The sequence below is a fragment of the Oncorhynchus tshawytscha genome, linkage group LG11, assembly GCF_018296145.1.
Source record: "Oncorhynchus tshawytscha isolate Ot180627B linkage group LG11, Otsh_v2.0, whole genome shotgun sequence".
In the NCBI taxonomy this organism is placed as follows: Eukaryota; Metazoa; Chordata; class Actinopteri; order Salmoniformes; family Salmonidae; genus Oncorhynchus; species Oncorhynchus tshawytscha.
The window spans coordinates 6289890-6307086 of record NC_056439.1 but is presented as its reverse complement, the minus strand read 5'-3'; the positions used below and the strand labels follow the sequence as shown (position 1 = coordinate 6307086).

At 44.6% G+C, this 17197-nt stretch overlaps 1 protein-coding gene across 2 annotated transcripts; it reads left to right on the top strand.

The window, feature by feature from the left end:
• Positions 1-3831: 3831 nt before the first annotated feature.
• Positions 3832-16334, top strand: LOC121847774 (zinc finger protein 768-like). 2 transcript variants are annotated; one of them, XM_042330469.1, is made up of 8 exons: positions 3832-4259; positions 4463-4705; positions 5065-5195; positions 5359-5532; positions 8086-8238; positions 8627-8738; positions 8947-9074; positions 11882-16334. In XM_042330469.1, the coding sequence occupies exons 2-8, from the start codon at positions 4471-4473 to the stop codon at positions 12827-12829; spliced, it is 1881 nt and encodes a 626-aa protein (XP_042186403.1). In that variant the 5' UTR covers positions 3832-4259; positions 4463-4470; the 3' UTR covers positions 12830-16334. The 2 variants fall into 2 exon arrangements, with proteins under 2 accessions (XP_042186403.1, XP_042186402.1); XM_042330468.1 differs by having other exon boundaries at positions 3832-4705.
• Positions 16335-17197: the final 863 nt, after the last annotated feature.

Genomic DNA, 17197 nt, shown 5'->3' with positions numbered 1-17197 from the left:
GGCTTGCCTTGGGCCCAAAGTGAGAGCAGGTCCGCCAGAACCATGGTCCGGTGAGATACGGGTGCTGCCCCGCATAGATGGAAACAGAAAACTCTGATATGGAAATGCGCCATTAGTCTCTTAGGACCTCTCTTTTTATCTGCAAACAGAGGCTTTCACAGCTTTCCATATCTTAGGACAGAAAACATCTCAAAGACGCAGGCTTCATTAGACTCCAAATTAGACATCACTGAATATTGTGTTGCTATTATCTCTCTGTCCTCATAGTTTTCCTCTAGGGACTGGAACTGGAGAATCTTTTCATAATGTCCTCTCACAAAATTATTTTGACTCAGAAAAGGTTGGTGACGACTGGTGTAAAGTTAGTTGAGTTATCTTACAAAGTAGCCTACTACTAGTACTGTAATACATTGTTTTGTTTTCAAAATGTATTTACTTACTTGAATAGCTAACAGTGCCTCTGTTTTTTGGGTCCTTACAACAACGAAATAATGGACAATGTTCAAGATATATCCGGCGGTAGCAAAGCGCAGCCAGTAGCCATGTGGATGAATGGAAACTGGGCAAAAGGTGTGTAAGTCACCAGAGCGGTTTAGAATGTGTTGTGACGTTTGACTTTACCAGCGTAATCCACTTTCAATTTCAATAAATATAAATCGCAAGACTGTCGACAACACTTCTTAACTTGAAACAAGCATACGCAACAACTCTGTTCAAAATGTGTCCTACCCGGACAGAAAACAGTGACACGCAGAACCCTTCTACAGGGCTATGGGGGAGGGTTCTTGAACTGTAACATCCATTCAGAATATTGCCCCTGGGAGCCAGCAGCCCATTCAAACCAATTTTGCAATACAAAATTCTCCAGACCTTCAAGGGAGGCGTGACAACGATGTGATTTCGAAGGTATGGCAATGCGAGACTATACTCATAGCAATCCCTCATTGCTATGGAGCATCTTCTGATTGAGCAGGGTGCTCATATCAGATTTCTTGATCCAACATCCTCTCACTCTGTATCTCTTACAGTCAGTAGACATGGAGGATGGGAAGCCTGATTTGCTGCTGGTCAAAGAGGAGACAATAGAAGACAGACCAAAGAGCATTGATCTGCTGAGTGGACTAAAGATGGGGGAGCAAGGTAAGAGAGAAATACATATAGCCTGCATACAGTAATAGATCTTCAATTGGAATAGTGATGCACCTGTGTTAATAAAATTATGATTAAATGACTGAACAAATCATTTTAAATGGAACTGTGACTAAGTAAACTTATACTCTGTTTTATTATATCTGATTAACAATACGAGTTCATAAGATGGGATTGTGTGACACAGACAAGGAGTAATTAAAGTTATTAAACACCATTCCAACTAGGAAGAAAGAAGTGGACTGTGTAAACAGATAAGTTTGTTAACCTATGGTTGAACCGACGAAACTGAGCTCTGGGGTGTTTAAGATAAGACAGTGAGTGCATTCCTGGTTTTCTGTTAATTAGAACTGTCAGCTGAGTGGTGATCGATAATGTTGAGGGGTCAAAAGTTACCTGGGAGTGTGTTAGTAAGTTAGAATGAACTTTTCACCTCACTTTGTCCCGGTTGAGATTAGGGGATTCTGTTAAGCAATGAAATGACATCATGTTATTTGTATATAAACTGTTGCTCGTGAGAACGTGTCAGCGCGCTCTGAGAATAAATTCTGTTACCTATTATTGAAATGGCTGGTCTCCGTCTATTTTATGCAAACAAGAATCTTACAAATTCTCATAAAATAGATTAAGGGTTTTCAATTAATGAAAACACATTGGCATAATTAAATTACAGTAACAACCTGGCTATTTATTCTTCATTCATAAAATGAAATCAACAAACTTGTGTTTACATACATAAACACACAATGTATGAACTTGACCTGGTAATTGACAAAAAAAAATTAATGTAGAGCTTTCTCTGCCATGTTTGTAAAGTCTATTTTGTAACCTCTTTCTGTAGGTGATTGGCTGGAGGCTAACAGAGGAGACTGGGTGGCCATCTTGGATTCCCAGACGGGTGCAGCCAAGGGCCTGGGGGATGACATCACTGAGCTGGCCAGCACCAGAGGCGACATAGTGGAGGTCAGTGGATGGGACAGCGTCCTCAACTCTGGGCTGAGGAACAACATTCTTAACTACAACCAGAAACAGACTGTCAAACCCAAAACAATAACCAGACTTAGTCTCCATGACAACAGACTGGCTGAGACCAGGGCGAGGTATAGATTTTGTCTGCGGGGACGGGGAGGTTTTGGTATGCAGCGGAAGAGAACAGACACAGACTGGGCTAGCGATGCTCCGTCCTGCTCCTATAGTTGTGATTCAGAGAGACTGATGGGGCCTCTGGTTAACCCCCTAACAGGTGCTGCCTTCAGCCTGCCTTCTATAGGATATATCAACTGGAACATGGACCCTGCGACTACACAGACACCCCCTGGCCTTCATCTTCCTCAAACTCTCCTAATGTTAAACCAGACCTCAGACAATGCCAGTGCCTCAACACTAAATGGCAACACAAGCCCATTGACAAATGACAGTAGAAGTAAGGCTATCAGTAGATCCGGTGGCAGAAAGAAGCGCTTCCTTTGTTCATTCTCTGGGAAAGTCTTCAGTTTCCCCAAACAAGTGGAGCTCCACCAGAGGATGCACACAGGAGAAATAGTTTGGCTGCCATCTTTGTACCGGGCCAGTTTCTCCCAGTTGTCCAACCTGAAGAGGCACCAGAGAGTCCACACAGAAGAAATCCTACATCTGCCCTGTGTGAGAAGAGGTTCTCCCCCCAGCACCATCTGAAAATACACATGAAAGTCCATACGGTAGAAAGGCTGTTCGCATGTACACACTGCGTGGAAGAGTTTCTCAGAGAGGAGCAACCTCAGGATAGACCAGAAAAAAGGAGGAGTACAGGTGGTGACTGAGCATCTTCCTCCAGCATCTTCACAAGGTCCTTTGCTGTTGTTCTGGGATTGATTTGCACTTTTTGCACCAAAGTACATTAATCTCTAGGAGACAGAACACGTCTTCTTCCTGAGTGATGGTCTGCATGGCCCCATGGGGTTTATACTTGCGTACTATTGTTTGTACAGATGAACGTGGTACCTTCAGGTGTTTGGAAATTGCTCCCAATGATGAACCAGACTTGTGGAGGTCTACAACTTTTTTTCTGAGGTCTTGGCTGATTTCTTTTGATTTTCCCATGATGTCAAGCAAAGAGGCACTGAGTTTGAAGGTAGGCCTTGAAATACATCCACAGGTACACCTCCAATTGACTCAAATGATGTCAATTAGCCTATCAGAAGCTTCTAAAGCCATTACATAAACAGCTTGGAAAATTCCAGAAAATTAAGGGCACAGTCAGTTTAGTGTATGTAAACTTCTGACCCACTGGAATTGTGATAGTGAATTACAAGTGAAATAATCTGTCTGTAAACAATTGTTGGAAAATTTACTTGCCAAAACTATGTTTGTTAATGAGGAATTTGTGGAGTGGTTGAAAAATGAGTTTTAATAACTCCAACATAAATGTAAACTTCTGATTTCAACTGTATATACACTGTGTACAAAACATTAGGACACTGCTTTTTCCATTGCATGACTGACCAGATGAAAGCTATTATCCCTTAATAATGTCACCTGTTAAATCCAAAATCAGTGTAGATGGAGGGGAGGAGATAGGTTAAAGAAGGATTTTTAATCCTTGAGACATTTTTGTGTGCCATTCAGAGGGTGAATGGGCAATATAAAAGATGTGTCTTTGAACAGGGTATGTTAGTAGGTGCCAGGCACACCGGTTTGAGTGTGTCAAGAACACTGCTGGGTTGTTCACGCTCAACAGTTAACCATGGGAATCAAGAATGGTCCACCTCCCAAACGACATCCAGCCGACTTGACACAAATGTTGGAAGCATTGGAATCAACATGGGCCAGGATGCCTGTGGGATGTTTTCAAACCCTTATAGTCCATACCCAACTAATTGAGGCTGTTCTGAGGGCACAAGGGGATGCAACTCAATATTAGGAAGGTGTTCCTAATGTTTTGTACACTCAGTGTTTGTGTAGGGTTTGGATGGTGCAATTGGTGTGCCCCCCGAATTTGTGACAAAATGTGCAATTCACAGTCCAATCTGTAAAAGGCAGCAGCAATAGGTTACGCCACGCAGCTTCTAGCCTACCGGAAACGCATACGAAGAAGAAAGGGAAGTGAACAGTGACCAAGAAACAATTTCCACGTTAGCGTTTTTGTTGTTATTTAGACGTTTATTAACAACCTGTAACTCATAATATGACTCATTTAACTGCACAGCATCGAATACGTATCCCATGTGGTGTTTAATTCGCTCTAGAGACAGAACGGGGTTGATAGATGTTATCTAGGTAACGCTAGCTAAGTTGCTAACAATGGCTAACTGTATGGTTTTTCACACTCAAATAGCCTCCATCATGGAGGTGCTAGCGAATGCAGCCGTGGCAGAGATCTGTAAACTCGTAGACGACGACTATGCAGTGTTTCGTTTGGAAATAACTCAAAGCCGGAAAGAAAACAGGGCATTGCGGAGGAAACTACTAGAACTGAAGGTGGCACGGGAGCGCGCAGAGAGGACAATGCGAGAGCGCGTCGTCGCCAGTCGTCCCAGTAGTGTCAAGATCCTCGACAGATACAGAGGAATGGCAAGAGGTACGTTTTGCTGCTTGGCCTGTCGCGGATTATAAATTGCCCAGTGCCTGACGCACTGTTACCCTCTGTTAAGATGTTACCCATAATTGGTTCTTGGTCAATTTTTGGATTGTATGCAGTAATTCATCTGATTACTTAGCAATCTTGCGCAAAGAGACTATCATATTCTAAACACTGATTTACTGCATTGACTATTTACTCAAAAACAATTATGCATAAGATATTGGTCAATACAATAAATGTTTTTACCAGGAAGTTATGAGAACTGTTACCTTACATCCTTGCCAATTGTAGGCATTGTTAATAGTGTACAGTATAGCATTGACAATAGTTAACCTAACCACCTCAATCACTCTCAGGTGAAGGACATACCACTGGAGGCCAAAGGAGCTTTGTGAAGCCAGCGGGACACAATACATGGAGAGATGACCAACCAATCACTGTTGATGAGGGTGGTGGAACCTCAAACCAGCACGTTATTGTGATAGAGGTTAGTGTAAAAGTGTTTCATTACAGTTACTTTGGAAATCAAATGTGGCCTGTTTGTCAGTAAGGCTCCCCTCACCTTTTCACTTGCTTACATGTACATCCTCATTTATCTGCCATAGGCGAGCTTGTGAGACTTCCCTACAACATTGATATCCTTGTGTCAGTCTGCAGATGCAGAGGCTACAGGTCCTGGGGTCAAGCAGGAGAGGTCTGAAGGAGAGGAGGATCCATGGCACAGCAGAGACATCCAGGCTGGAGTAGCTGGAGCACCCCCTGTAGCCACAGAGGACCCCACCCCCGCCCCAGCACTGCCCAGGACCCGACGCAGCATCACGGAGGTCAGTGGAACGCAGAACGCCGTCCTCAAGTCAGAGACCAAGACTTTAACTGTAACACACAGGCTCTTAAACACAGGATCTGACCACAGATCAGACCCAGAGAGACTGGGGCTGGGGAGACTGGGCTGTCCTCCTGCTCCTGGCTCAGAGTTTTTACCGGTATTTCACCAGAGCCAGAGGATGGTTCATTCCCGTGGTGATAGTGATGTGTTAGACACTGGCGGTGATGATCCGTCTTATTCTTACGCTACAGAAATGGACCCTGGCAACATGCCCTTGGGTTTAGAGACACAGACTGATCTGTCTAGAGGGGACTGGAACCAGTACAATAGTAGTGTATACTCTGAAGGGCGCCTAGATAAGGAAGGGGAGGTTATAGTGGTAGATGAAGTGACGGTGAAAGTGGAGGGCGACGCTCCTCCCACATGGAATGCAGATAGTCACCTTGGAGATGGACACTCACAGGGTAGAGATTTCTTAGATTACAGGGAAAGCTTAGAGACTGATCTAAATATCACCACCCACTCCCCTTTACACTTGTTCGGGGATCACGACCCAGTGTCCACATCGATGGGGCCTTCCGATTCACACAGCCACAACCTTTTCGATCAGGTATTGAACTCAAACGACAGGGCTAGAGTCCCGGCTCAGGGAGTGGGAGCCACATCAGGCAATAGTAAAGAGAAACGGTTCCTCTGCATGTTCTGTAACAAAGGCTTCAGTTGCCTCCAGAAGGTGGAGAGGCACCAGAGGGTCCACACAGGGGAGAAACCCTACAGCTGTACCCAGTGTGAGAAGAGGTTCTCCCGCCAGGACCATCTGAAGATGCACCTGAAAGTCCACACAGGAGAAAGGCCGTTCGCCTGTACGCACTGTGGGAAGAGGTTCTCAGAGAGGAGATATCTCAGGATACACCAGCAGAAAAACCATTCCACTCTATAACATAAAGTAACCATTCCACACAATCTTCTGACTTTTAGATCAAACCCTGCATTATTTTAAATGTCAGCAGAAAAGATCCACAGATTGTGTGATATTTAAGCCTAAAAAGACTTTCATATTATTTGTTCTTTGTAGGCTATATGATGTTCAAACTTTCCCAAGGCAATTAGTGAGAAAATTAATTCAGTTTATCATGTTCATGCTGATTTCGTTGAGACTTGTGTGGTTTTCATATGGTGTATTTAACACTTGTTTGTTTAATAAACAAAAAAATGTAACTTTTTATTCTAAGACTTTCATTGACTCTAGACCCACACACTAACAAAAACCTACAGTACATGTTAAAATAGTTTGTCAGGTTTGTCAGATGACTTGACCCACATTGCCATATTTACAGTACCAGTCAAAAGTTGACACACCCACACATTCAAGGGTTTTCCCAATTTTTTACTATTTTTTACATTGTTGAATAATAGTGAAGACAACTTTGAAATAACACATGGAATCATATAGTAACCAAGAGTGTTAAATAAATCTACATTTATTTTAGATTATTCAAAGTAACCACCCTTTGCCTTGATGACAGCTTTGCACATGCTTGGCATTCTCTCAACCAGCTTCACCTGGAATGCTTTTCCAACAGTCTTGAATGAGTTTCCACATATGCTGAGCACTTGTTGGCTGCTTTTCCTTCACTCTGTGGTCCTACTCATACCAAACCATCTCAATTGGGTTGAGGTTGGGTGCCTGTGGAGGCCAGGTCATCTGATGCAACACTCCATCACTCTCCTTGGTCAAATAGCCCTTACACAGCCTGGAGGTGTGTTCGGTCATTGTCCTGTTAAAAAACAAATGATAGTCCCACTAAGCCCAAACCAGATGGAATGGCGTATCGCTGCAGAATGCTGTGGTAGCCATGCTGATTAAGTGTGCCTTTTTAATTCTAAATAAATCACTGACAGTGTCACCAGCAAAGCACCATCACACCTCCTCCTCCATGCTTCAGTGGGAACCTCACATGCAGACATCATCCGTCCACCTACATTGCGTCTCAAAGATACAGCGGTTGGAACCAAAGAGCTCAAATTTGGACTCATCAGACCAAAGGACAGATTTCCACCGGTCTAATGTCCATTGCTCGTGTTTCTTGGCCCAAGCAATTCTTCTTATTGATGTCCTTTAGTATTGGTTTCTTGGCCATGAAGGCTGGATTCATGCAGTCTCCTCTGAACAGTTGATGTTGATGTGTCTGTTACTTGAACTCTGAAGCATTTATAAAATATATTTAGATTTGTTGAACACTTTTGGTTACTACATGATTTCATGTGTTACTTTATAGTTGATGTCCTCACTATTATTCTACAATGTAGAAAATAGTATATAAAAAAAGAAAAACCCTTGAATGAGTAGGTATGTCCAAACTTTTGACTGGTACTGTATGTCCCCCGTGATGGGTTTAACAACAATGAAGTAATTCTGTAACCACAGTATAGGACTCAAACATAGTGGGGATGGGTAAACACTCCATATTGAAAGTGTGTTTTATCTGTGTGTACATGTACATACCTGAGGGAGTGTATGTATGTAATCTGTATAAGCTGTCTCTTCTAGGAGGAGGGTCCAGAGGTGCTGCTGGTTAAGGAGGAGGGGTGTGAGGAGGGTCTGGAAAACCCTGAGGTGACCATTGTCATGGAAGACAGCCAGACTACACCTCCTCCTGAACCCCCAGCTGAGCAGCACAGGACAACACACAGTCTCACAGAGGTAAGCCCACGGTAAACTAGTTTGAATGTTATTAGGTCAGTGCCTGTATCCACAAAGCCTTTCAGAGTAGGATTTCTGATCTAGGATTAGTTTAGCCTTTTAGATAATAATGACAAAGATTATATAGACAAGTGGGGACCTGATCCTCAATCAATACTCCCACTCTGAGACTGTTTATTGATAAGGACCCAGGTCTTGATTAATTTTGCCTTAAGTGTGGGACCATGCCTTTTAATTATCAAACCAATAAAGAGTGTCAAGTAATCAATTCAACTAACATGTTTGTGTAGTATCACATCAATCCCTCATTGCCCAATGAGAAAATGCTCCATAGGTGGGTGTTCAAATCAGATCTCTTGATCCAACATTATCACTCTATCTCTTACAGTCAGTAGTCATAGAGGATGGGAAGCCTGATCTGCTGCTGGTCAAAGAGGAGACGATAGAGGATGGACCAGAGAGCATTGATCTGCTGAGTGGACTAAAGATGGGGGAGCAAGGTAAGAGAGAAATACATATTGCCTACATACAGTAGTAGATCTTCAATGGGAATAGTGATGTACCTGGTTATTTTTTCTTCATTCATAAAATGAAATCAGTACAATGTATGTTTACATACTAAAACACACAATGTATGAACTTCACCAGGTAATTGACAAAAAAAACAGTTCTCTGCCATGTTTGTAAAGTCTATTTTGTAACTTTCAGGTGATTGGCTGGATGATAACAGAGGAGACTGGGCGGCCATCTTGGATTTCCAGACCCCGACCGGTGCAGCTAAGGTTCCAGGGAACAACATCACTGAGCAGGCCAGGACCAGTGATGACATAATTGAGGTCAGTGTCCTCAACTCTGGGCTGGGGAACAACACTGTTAACCACAACCAGAAACCACAACCAGAAACAGACAGTCGAACACAAAACAACGACCAAACTTAGTATCCATAACAACAGATAGTCTGAGACAAGGTTGAGGCGTCGATTTGGTCTGCGGGGACGGAGAGGTGTCGGTATGTGGCTTGAGAAAACAGACACAGACTGGGCTAGCGATGCTAGGTCCTGCTTCTATAGTAACCCCCTAACAGGTGCTGCCTTCAGCCTGCCTTTTATAGGATCTACCAAGTGGAATATGGACCCTGGGACAAAACAGACACTTCCTAGCCTTCGTCCACCCTACACTTTCCGAATGTTAAACCAGACCTCAGACAATGTCAGTGCCTCAACATTAAATAGCCCATTGACAAATAACAGTTGTAGAGACAGAATCCGTAAAGGTGGCAACGCCACAGAGGCGGTTCCCGTGTTCGTCCTGTGGGAAGGCCTTCAGTTTCCCCCAACAGGTGAAGAGTCACTAGAGGATTCACACCGGGGAGAAACCATTTGGTTGCCACCTATGCCAGGGCAGTTTCTCCCAATCGTACAGCCTGAAGAGGCACCAGGGGGTCCACACAGGGGAGAAACCCTACAGCTGCCCCCAGTGTGAGAAAAGGTTCTCGCACCAGCTGAAGATGCACCTGAAGGTCCACACGGGAGACATGAACTAGTTAGTTTGTCGTCAATTAGTTTGGTTTTAGAGGTATAGGGAACTGGATGAGGTGAAATGAGGAAAGAAATCAAATCAAAATCAAATCAAATTTTATTTGTCACATACACATGGTTAGCAGATGTTAATGCGAGTGTAGCGAAATGCTTGTGCTTCTAGTTCCGACAATGCAGTAATAACCAACATGTAATCTAGCTAACAATTCCAAAACTACTACCTTATAGACACAAGTGTAAGGGGATAAAGAATATGTACATAAAGATATATGAATGAGTGATGGTACAGAGCGGCATAGGCAAGATACAGTAGATGGTATTGAGTACAGTATATACATATGAGATGAGTATGTAAACAAAGTGGCATAGTTAAAGTGGCTAGTGATACATGTATTACATAAAGATGAAGTAGATGATAGAGTACAGTATATACGTATACATATGAGATGAATAATGTAGGGTATGTAAACATTATATTAGGTAGCATTGTTTAAAGTGGCTAGTGATATATTTTACATCATTTCCCATCAATTCCCATTATTAAAGTGGCTGGAGTTGAGTCAGTGTGTTGGCAGCAGCCACTCAATGTTAGTGGTGGCTGTTTAACAGTCTGATGGCCTTGAGATAGAAGCTGTTTTTCAGTCTCTCGGCCCCAGCTTTGATGCACCTGTACTGACCTCGCCTTCTGGATGATAGCGGGGTGAACAGGCAGTGGCTTGGATGGTTGATGTCCTTGATGATCTTTATGGCCTTCCTGTGACATCGGGTGGTGTAGGTGTCCTGGAGGGCAGGTAGTTTTCCCCCGGTGAAGCGTTGTGCAGACCTCACTACCCTCTGGAGAGCCTTACGGTTGTGGGCGGAGCAGTTGCCGTACCAGGCGGTGATACAGCCCGACAGGATGCTCTCGATTGTGCATCTGTAGAAGTTTGTGAGTGCTTTTGGTGACAAGCCGAATTTCTTCAGCCTCCTGAGGTTGAAGAGGCGCTGCTGCGCCTTCTTCACGATGCTGTCTGTGTGATACTGTTCCAATCGATGTGGATAGGGGGGTGTTCCCTCTGCTGTTTCCTGAAGTCCACAATCATCTCCTTAGTTTTGTTGACGTTGAGTGTGAGGTTATTTTCCTGACACCACACTCCGAGGGCCCTCACCTCCTCCCTGTAGGCCGTCTCGTCGTTGTTGGTAATCAAGCCTACCACTGTTGTGTCGTCCACAAACTTGATGATTGAGTTGGAGGCGTGCGTGGCCACGCAGTCGTGGGTGAACAGGGAGTACAGGAGAGGGCTCAGAACGCACCCTTGTGGGGCCCCAGTGTTGAGGATCAGCGGGGTGGAGAGGTTGTTGCCTACCCTCACCACCTGGGGGCGGCCCGTCAGGAAGTCCAGTATCCAGTTGCACAGGGCGGGGTCGAGACCCAGGGTCTCGAGCTTGATGACGAGCTTGGAGGGCACTATGGTGTTCAGTGCCGAGCTGTAGTCGATGAACAGCATTCTCACATAGGTATTCCTCTTGTCCAGATGGGTTAGGGCAGTGTGGTTGAGATTGCATCGTCTGTGGACCTAAAGAATGAGTATGATGAGGTAGAGTAGATATGTTGATGGTATCTATAAACATTCTTCACTAATGAAAAGTTACAACCTTATCCTGTTGTTTGATGCTGGTGTTTTATAATGAGGAAATTATAGTGCCTTAATTAATGTTTACTTGACATAAAGTGGTGAAACTGAGTGTAATGTTGAACCTTTTCCATAGTATTCTAAAATTAATTTTATCATTGCGAGGGTACCAGATTTATAGAAAATGTTAAGTGTTACCATAGTGAGAAAGTTATTCTACTTGTCACGTATAATTTTGTTGAAATTAAATAAAAAGCTGACTGACTTGGTTATTTATGGATCATTGCAGGGACTGAGTTTCCTTTATCTCAGTCGAACCAAAACAGTATACTTAATTATTGAATCAACGCATATGGAATTGTTTTTATAATAAACACCAATGGCTCTATATTGTTAGGTACAGTATTTCAATCAGTGTTCATGTTTCTGTATGTACAGCAAAGAGTTTCTTATATAAACCTTTATGTTCTTCTGTTCAATTTGTGTTTACAGTCTGCAGTCAATGAGGACCAGTTGATACCTGGTGTTGCTTTTGGGAGAGACTGGACTTCTGAGGTGCCTGGTCACAAACCCTGGCCCCGGATCAGAACCCTGGGTCCGGAGCCGTCACTCTTTCTTCCCGGGTTGAAACCAGGACAGAACCACAAGGGACAGAGACTCCACCACACAGAACACAACCAGTGGACAGGTGGACTGAATAACCTCAGTCCTGGTGGTCATCAGAGAGACAGAGGCTCCAGTCAGGGATCCAGTCTGCAGCCCAGACCCTTCTCTTCACAATCTCAGTGCAGGGATGATACAGGGCCTGGGGCTGATGGAGATAGACCCTCCTGTTCCTATGATACAAACACCACAGTATCCATGATGAACAGAGCAGGTCACCCTGGGCTTCAGCCTTCACAGAGAGTGGTGGGAGAAACCCCGGGTGGTAGTCTATCAGCAGGTCTGTCTTCTCCTTCAGGGTTTCATCTAATGCCTGGTGACTTGGTTCATAGAAGGTCTGGACCTGGATCTAGGTTTCCTCAGTTACTTCATGGTTACCCCACCAATACAGACAGGGTCAGAATGGGTGTTCATCACAAGAGGTATCTAGCTTATAACACAGCACACAATCCCAACAACACCCAACCAATGGCTAGAGGTCAAGGAGGGAGCTCAAACACTAACCACCTGAGGGCAGTGGCTCCTGCTTCTACCTCTGGTGTCATTGGGTCACAACGTGGGAGGCAGAGTATTAGGACGGATGCAGACAAGCCATACGCCTGCCCCATGTGTGGGAAGCGCTTCGCTGATGCAAATTATGTGAAGAGGCACCAGACCGTTCACACCAAGGAGAAGCCCTTCAAGTGCAAACTATGTTACAAGAGCTTCTCCTTCTTGACTAGCCTTATCAGACATAAGAGTGTCCACAAAGGGGAAAATCATAGCAGTGTGGCTTGAGAAGTACGCAGGGGATGTCTGGGAACTATTCTTTAGCTGAAATATAGTTCTCATGTGAAGTGTCTTGGGGTAAGAGGATAATTAATCACATACCCCTCATTAACTTGTAATTTAAAAACAGGCTTGTGTAAATACTGGTTTTTAGAGAGACAATAAACCTAGGCTAGAACAAAGACAGTTTAATATTTACCTTACTGAGGTAATGTAGATGGAATAAATTCTACTTTTCTAAACAAGTCTGCTCTCAGCTTGAAAGATACAGTACTTCTCATAGGAGATTTGATGTGTAACATAATAAGCAGTACCATACTTCCAAGAACAGCACGCATCCATTTTTCATTTAGCTACACCTTTGAGCTATGATGCCAACCAATAAAGAAGGTTACGTATGTAACCACGGTTATGTGAGCTATATGGATCACTCCAATATATTGGTATCACTACGTGGTAGAGGGATACATCCGAGATGAGGATTTACAGATTTATTCCAGTGTACGGCTGGGGTACGCCCCTATATATAGACCCCATGGCAGCGACACACGTTCTCTACATAATTTGAGGCGCCACTAGCACTGTAGAGGATTGGAGTAACCCATATAGCTTACATAACCGTGGTTACATACGTAACCTTTTATTTTTCACTATATTGGATCACTCCAATATATTGGTATACTCGTACCAAATTTAGTCGGTGCTAGAAGTAACTGGCCAGTCAGCGGCAAAATCCCAGCGCCGGATCGAGATGTAAGAGCCGTCAATGTGGAAGGGGGCAATGTCCCGGGACGAGGCGGCTACGCCGAGGACTGCTGTACAAACCACAGAGGGAGGTGCCACATTTACCTGATAGTACCTAGCAAAGGTGCGAGAGGAAGCCCAGCTGGCTGCAGCACAGATATCAGCGAGGGGCACTCCTCTCAGTAGAGCCCAGGACGCAGCCACACCTCATGTTGATTGTGCCACCACAGATCCCAGCACTGGCCTGCCAGCCAGGCGGTATGCTGTTGTAATCGTGTCCACGATCCAGTGAGAGAGCCTCTGCTTTGATAGCCCAGGCATCAGGACTCTCTTACCGTAGCAGACAAAGACCTGGTCTGTTGTTCACTCTGACCATATCCGCTCCATATAGGCAGCCAGTGCCTGCACAGGGCACAGCATGCCGGAGGGAGGCCCTCCGGTTAGAAGCCAGTGTCCCTCCGCCACTGTCGGAGGGTCGTAAGCAGACAGGATAAAAGGGATGTCTGACAGAACCTTCGGGAGAAATTAAGAGTTGGGGCAAAGAGATATACTTCTTCCACCGGGGTCCATCCGGTAGCACTCAGAACTTACCGAAAGAGTATGGAGCTCACCCTCTTCATGGAAGTAATCGCTACCAAGAAAGCCACCTTCATAGAGAGGTGGTTTCAGGGTGGCAGACTCCCAACAGTTCAAAGGAGGCTTTGCCAAAGTTGCCAAGACCACATCCAGATCCCAGCTCACCATTGAGAGGGTCCTAGCTGGATGCAGGTGGCAAACCCTCTTCATAAAACTGGAGACCAAAGGGATGGTACTCCACTGGCCTGTCCATCAACCCCACATTGCAGGCAGATATAGCAGCCAAATACCCTCAGTGTAGAGACTGCCAAGCCCTCATCCAAACCAGACTGCAGGTATTGGAGGACTTACTGCACCATGCATGACTCGGGCACAACCTCAATACCAGTGCACCAAGAGCAGAACAACCGCCAGCGCAACTGGCATGCTGCGGTTGTAGCCGGTGCCCTTGCCCGTCTGTGCTGACCAGCTCCCGGCGGCACATCCTCCGCATCTCCACCCCACCTGAGAGAAAGGAGCGACAGCGCCACCTCAACAATGCCCTGAGGCACTGTGCAGTGGCGCTTCGGGTGCAGCCGGTGTGAGATGAACCACCATTGAAGAGGCCGGATTTGAAGCAGGCCCAGGGGAATCAGCAACAAGGCCGCCGTCAGCAAGCCCATCAGGTGTTGGCAGGTCAAGGTGGATTCTACCCACCCCTGCCAAAAGTGGTTTAGGCAAGATATGTTCGCCTGAACCCTTCTGGAGGGCAGGCGTGCTCATGAGGACTGAGTCCAGCTCCATGACAATGAAGGCCACCCTCTGGGTTGGCGTCAGATGACTCTTGTCGTTTACAGTAATGCCCAGCCCGCCGATGTGGGTCAGGAGCATGTCTCTGTGTGACAGGACCTGGGTCCAGACGACTGTCCAGATAATTGAGGATCAACAATCCTCGGGACTTGAGAGGTGCCAGGTCAGCATCCATGAACTTTGTGAAAGTGCGGGGTGCCAAGGAGAGCCCAAAGGGAAGATCCTGAATTCGTAAGCTGTCCCTTCAAAAGTGAATCGGAGGTACTGCCATGTGGCCAGCTGCAAACAGCCAGTGAGTTTACTTCCACGCAAGATATTAATACACTTATTATTATTAATACATTTACACATATTACACTTACCAGTGACTTACCAAGCGAACTTCAGGAAGTTTATACCTCAAACCATATGAACGTCTGCCGAGAAAATGAAAGAGAACGTGTGTCGCGGCCTTGGGGTCTATTTATAGGGGCGGACCCCAGCCTTGACACAGGTGTACACCGGAGTAAATCTGTAAATCCTCGCCTTGGATGTATCCCTCTGTTGCAGAGTGATACCAATATATCGGAGTGATTCAATATAGTGAAACATAGCAGGGTATTGCGGAGTAAACTACAGCTGCTGGAACTGAAGGTGGCACGGGAGCAAAGGACAATGCAAGAGATCGTCATCCCAGTAGTGTCAAGATCCTCGGTATCTCCTCCAATACCGAGGAGTGGAATGGCCAGAGGTTCGTACATTTTGCGGAAGGCCGAGGCTGACTAGCGGCATTTCCACTAGTTATCACAAAGTCAATGTTGTAACAATGTATAAACACAATAATGTGCTTTTTGACCTTCATTTCCGGTTAGGTTAAGGTTTAAAATCACATTTGAAGAAGATACATTGTAGAAATAGGATGGGGGGGGTTATGACTTTGTGGCTGTGGTAACTAGTGACGACCCGGTTGCGGGGCCTCTAGCGCATGTGTGACTTGCATGGATCCATGAGCACCAACATGTGACGTTCATAGGAGCATGTCAAATGAAAGCGGTCTATATTTTCTGAAATGAAGGCATATATACATGTTCAATAATTTTCCAACCTCAAAATGTTGAATAAACAAAAGCTTTAAAACAGATGGATAAGGGGCCTTAGAAAATGTCTACCAGAATGTCTTAAAAGGTATTAGAAATACATCAAAACACGATGATGTTGAAGACCCATGCCAACATTGCCTTGTGGATTGAAATTCCGTTACCAAAAACCCACATCTTTAAGATATTCTCTCCCTCATGAGGAGAGAGGATCAAGTAAAAGTTCAGATGTAATAAGTGAAGGTAGACCTATCAATTAGTTATTGTTTTTACTGATATCAATTTTGTTTCTGAATTATTAAGTGATTAAAACTCAATATATAAAATCACTAATGGAATTTCGTCAATTGAATTGGCTGCAATGAGAAATCCTACTGGTCACAAACCACAGTTGAGTCACCTGCTACTGTCCTCCCCAGTGACATACTGTTATGTTCAGCTGATAACTGTTTTCTTTCTCTTTCTGTCACCTGGTGGTCAAAGTAAGTGTGTGAATAGTCTGGACAGCCCCTCCCTCTCTCTTTTTTCTCTCTCCAATTAATGTCACCCCTCCTGGCTTATTGTAACCAGCTTGCTCACTCACTGAGCACAGACTGACCAGATGTCTACATTTATTCTGTCTGCCCTGGCATTGATTTCGAAGTCCACAGACGTCAGTTTATGTTCCTGTCCGGACCAGCCTTTATTTTAATGTCCGTAGACGTCTGGACCTCCCTTCATTTTTCCAAACATTGACGTTCATGATTGGTTCAGATTTTGTCCCATCCGGACCAATTCTGAACCAGTCACAGACGTCTATGTTTCACATGTTTGGACAGTACAGTAGAGTAGAGTATAGTTCAGTACAGTCCTGTACTGTTGAGTAGAATAGAGTGGAGTAGAGTTCAGAAGAGCACACTGGAGTTGAGTACACTAATGTACTGTACTCTATTGAGCTCTACTGTGCTGTACTTTGATGTTCAAACTTGTGAAACATAGAGGTCAATAGCTGGTTCAGATTTGATCTGGGCTGGACCAACCAAATTTGGTCTTGGTTTATGGCGGAGCTCATTAAAATAATAGCCTGTATGTAGAATAATACCCAAATATGCAAAGGAGGATATTGCTTATTTCTATCTTAGTGTACCAATTTATTATACATCACCATGAAGAGATTTACATTCATATCAATAAATAAGCATTTCTGCAAAGC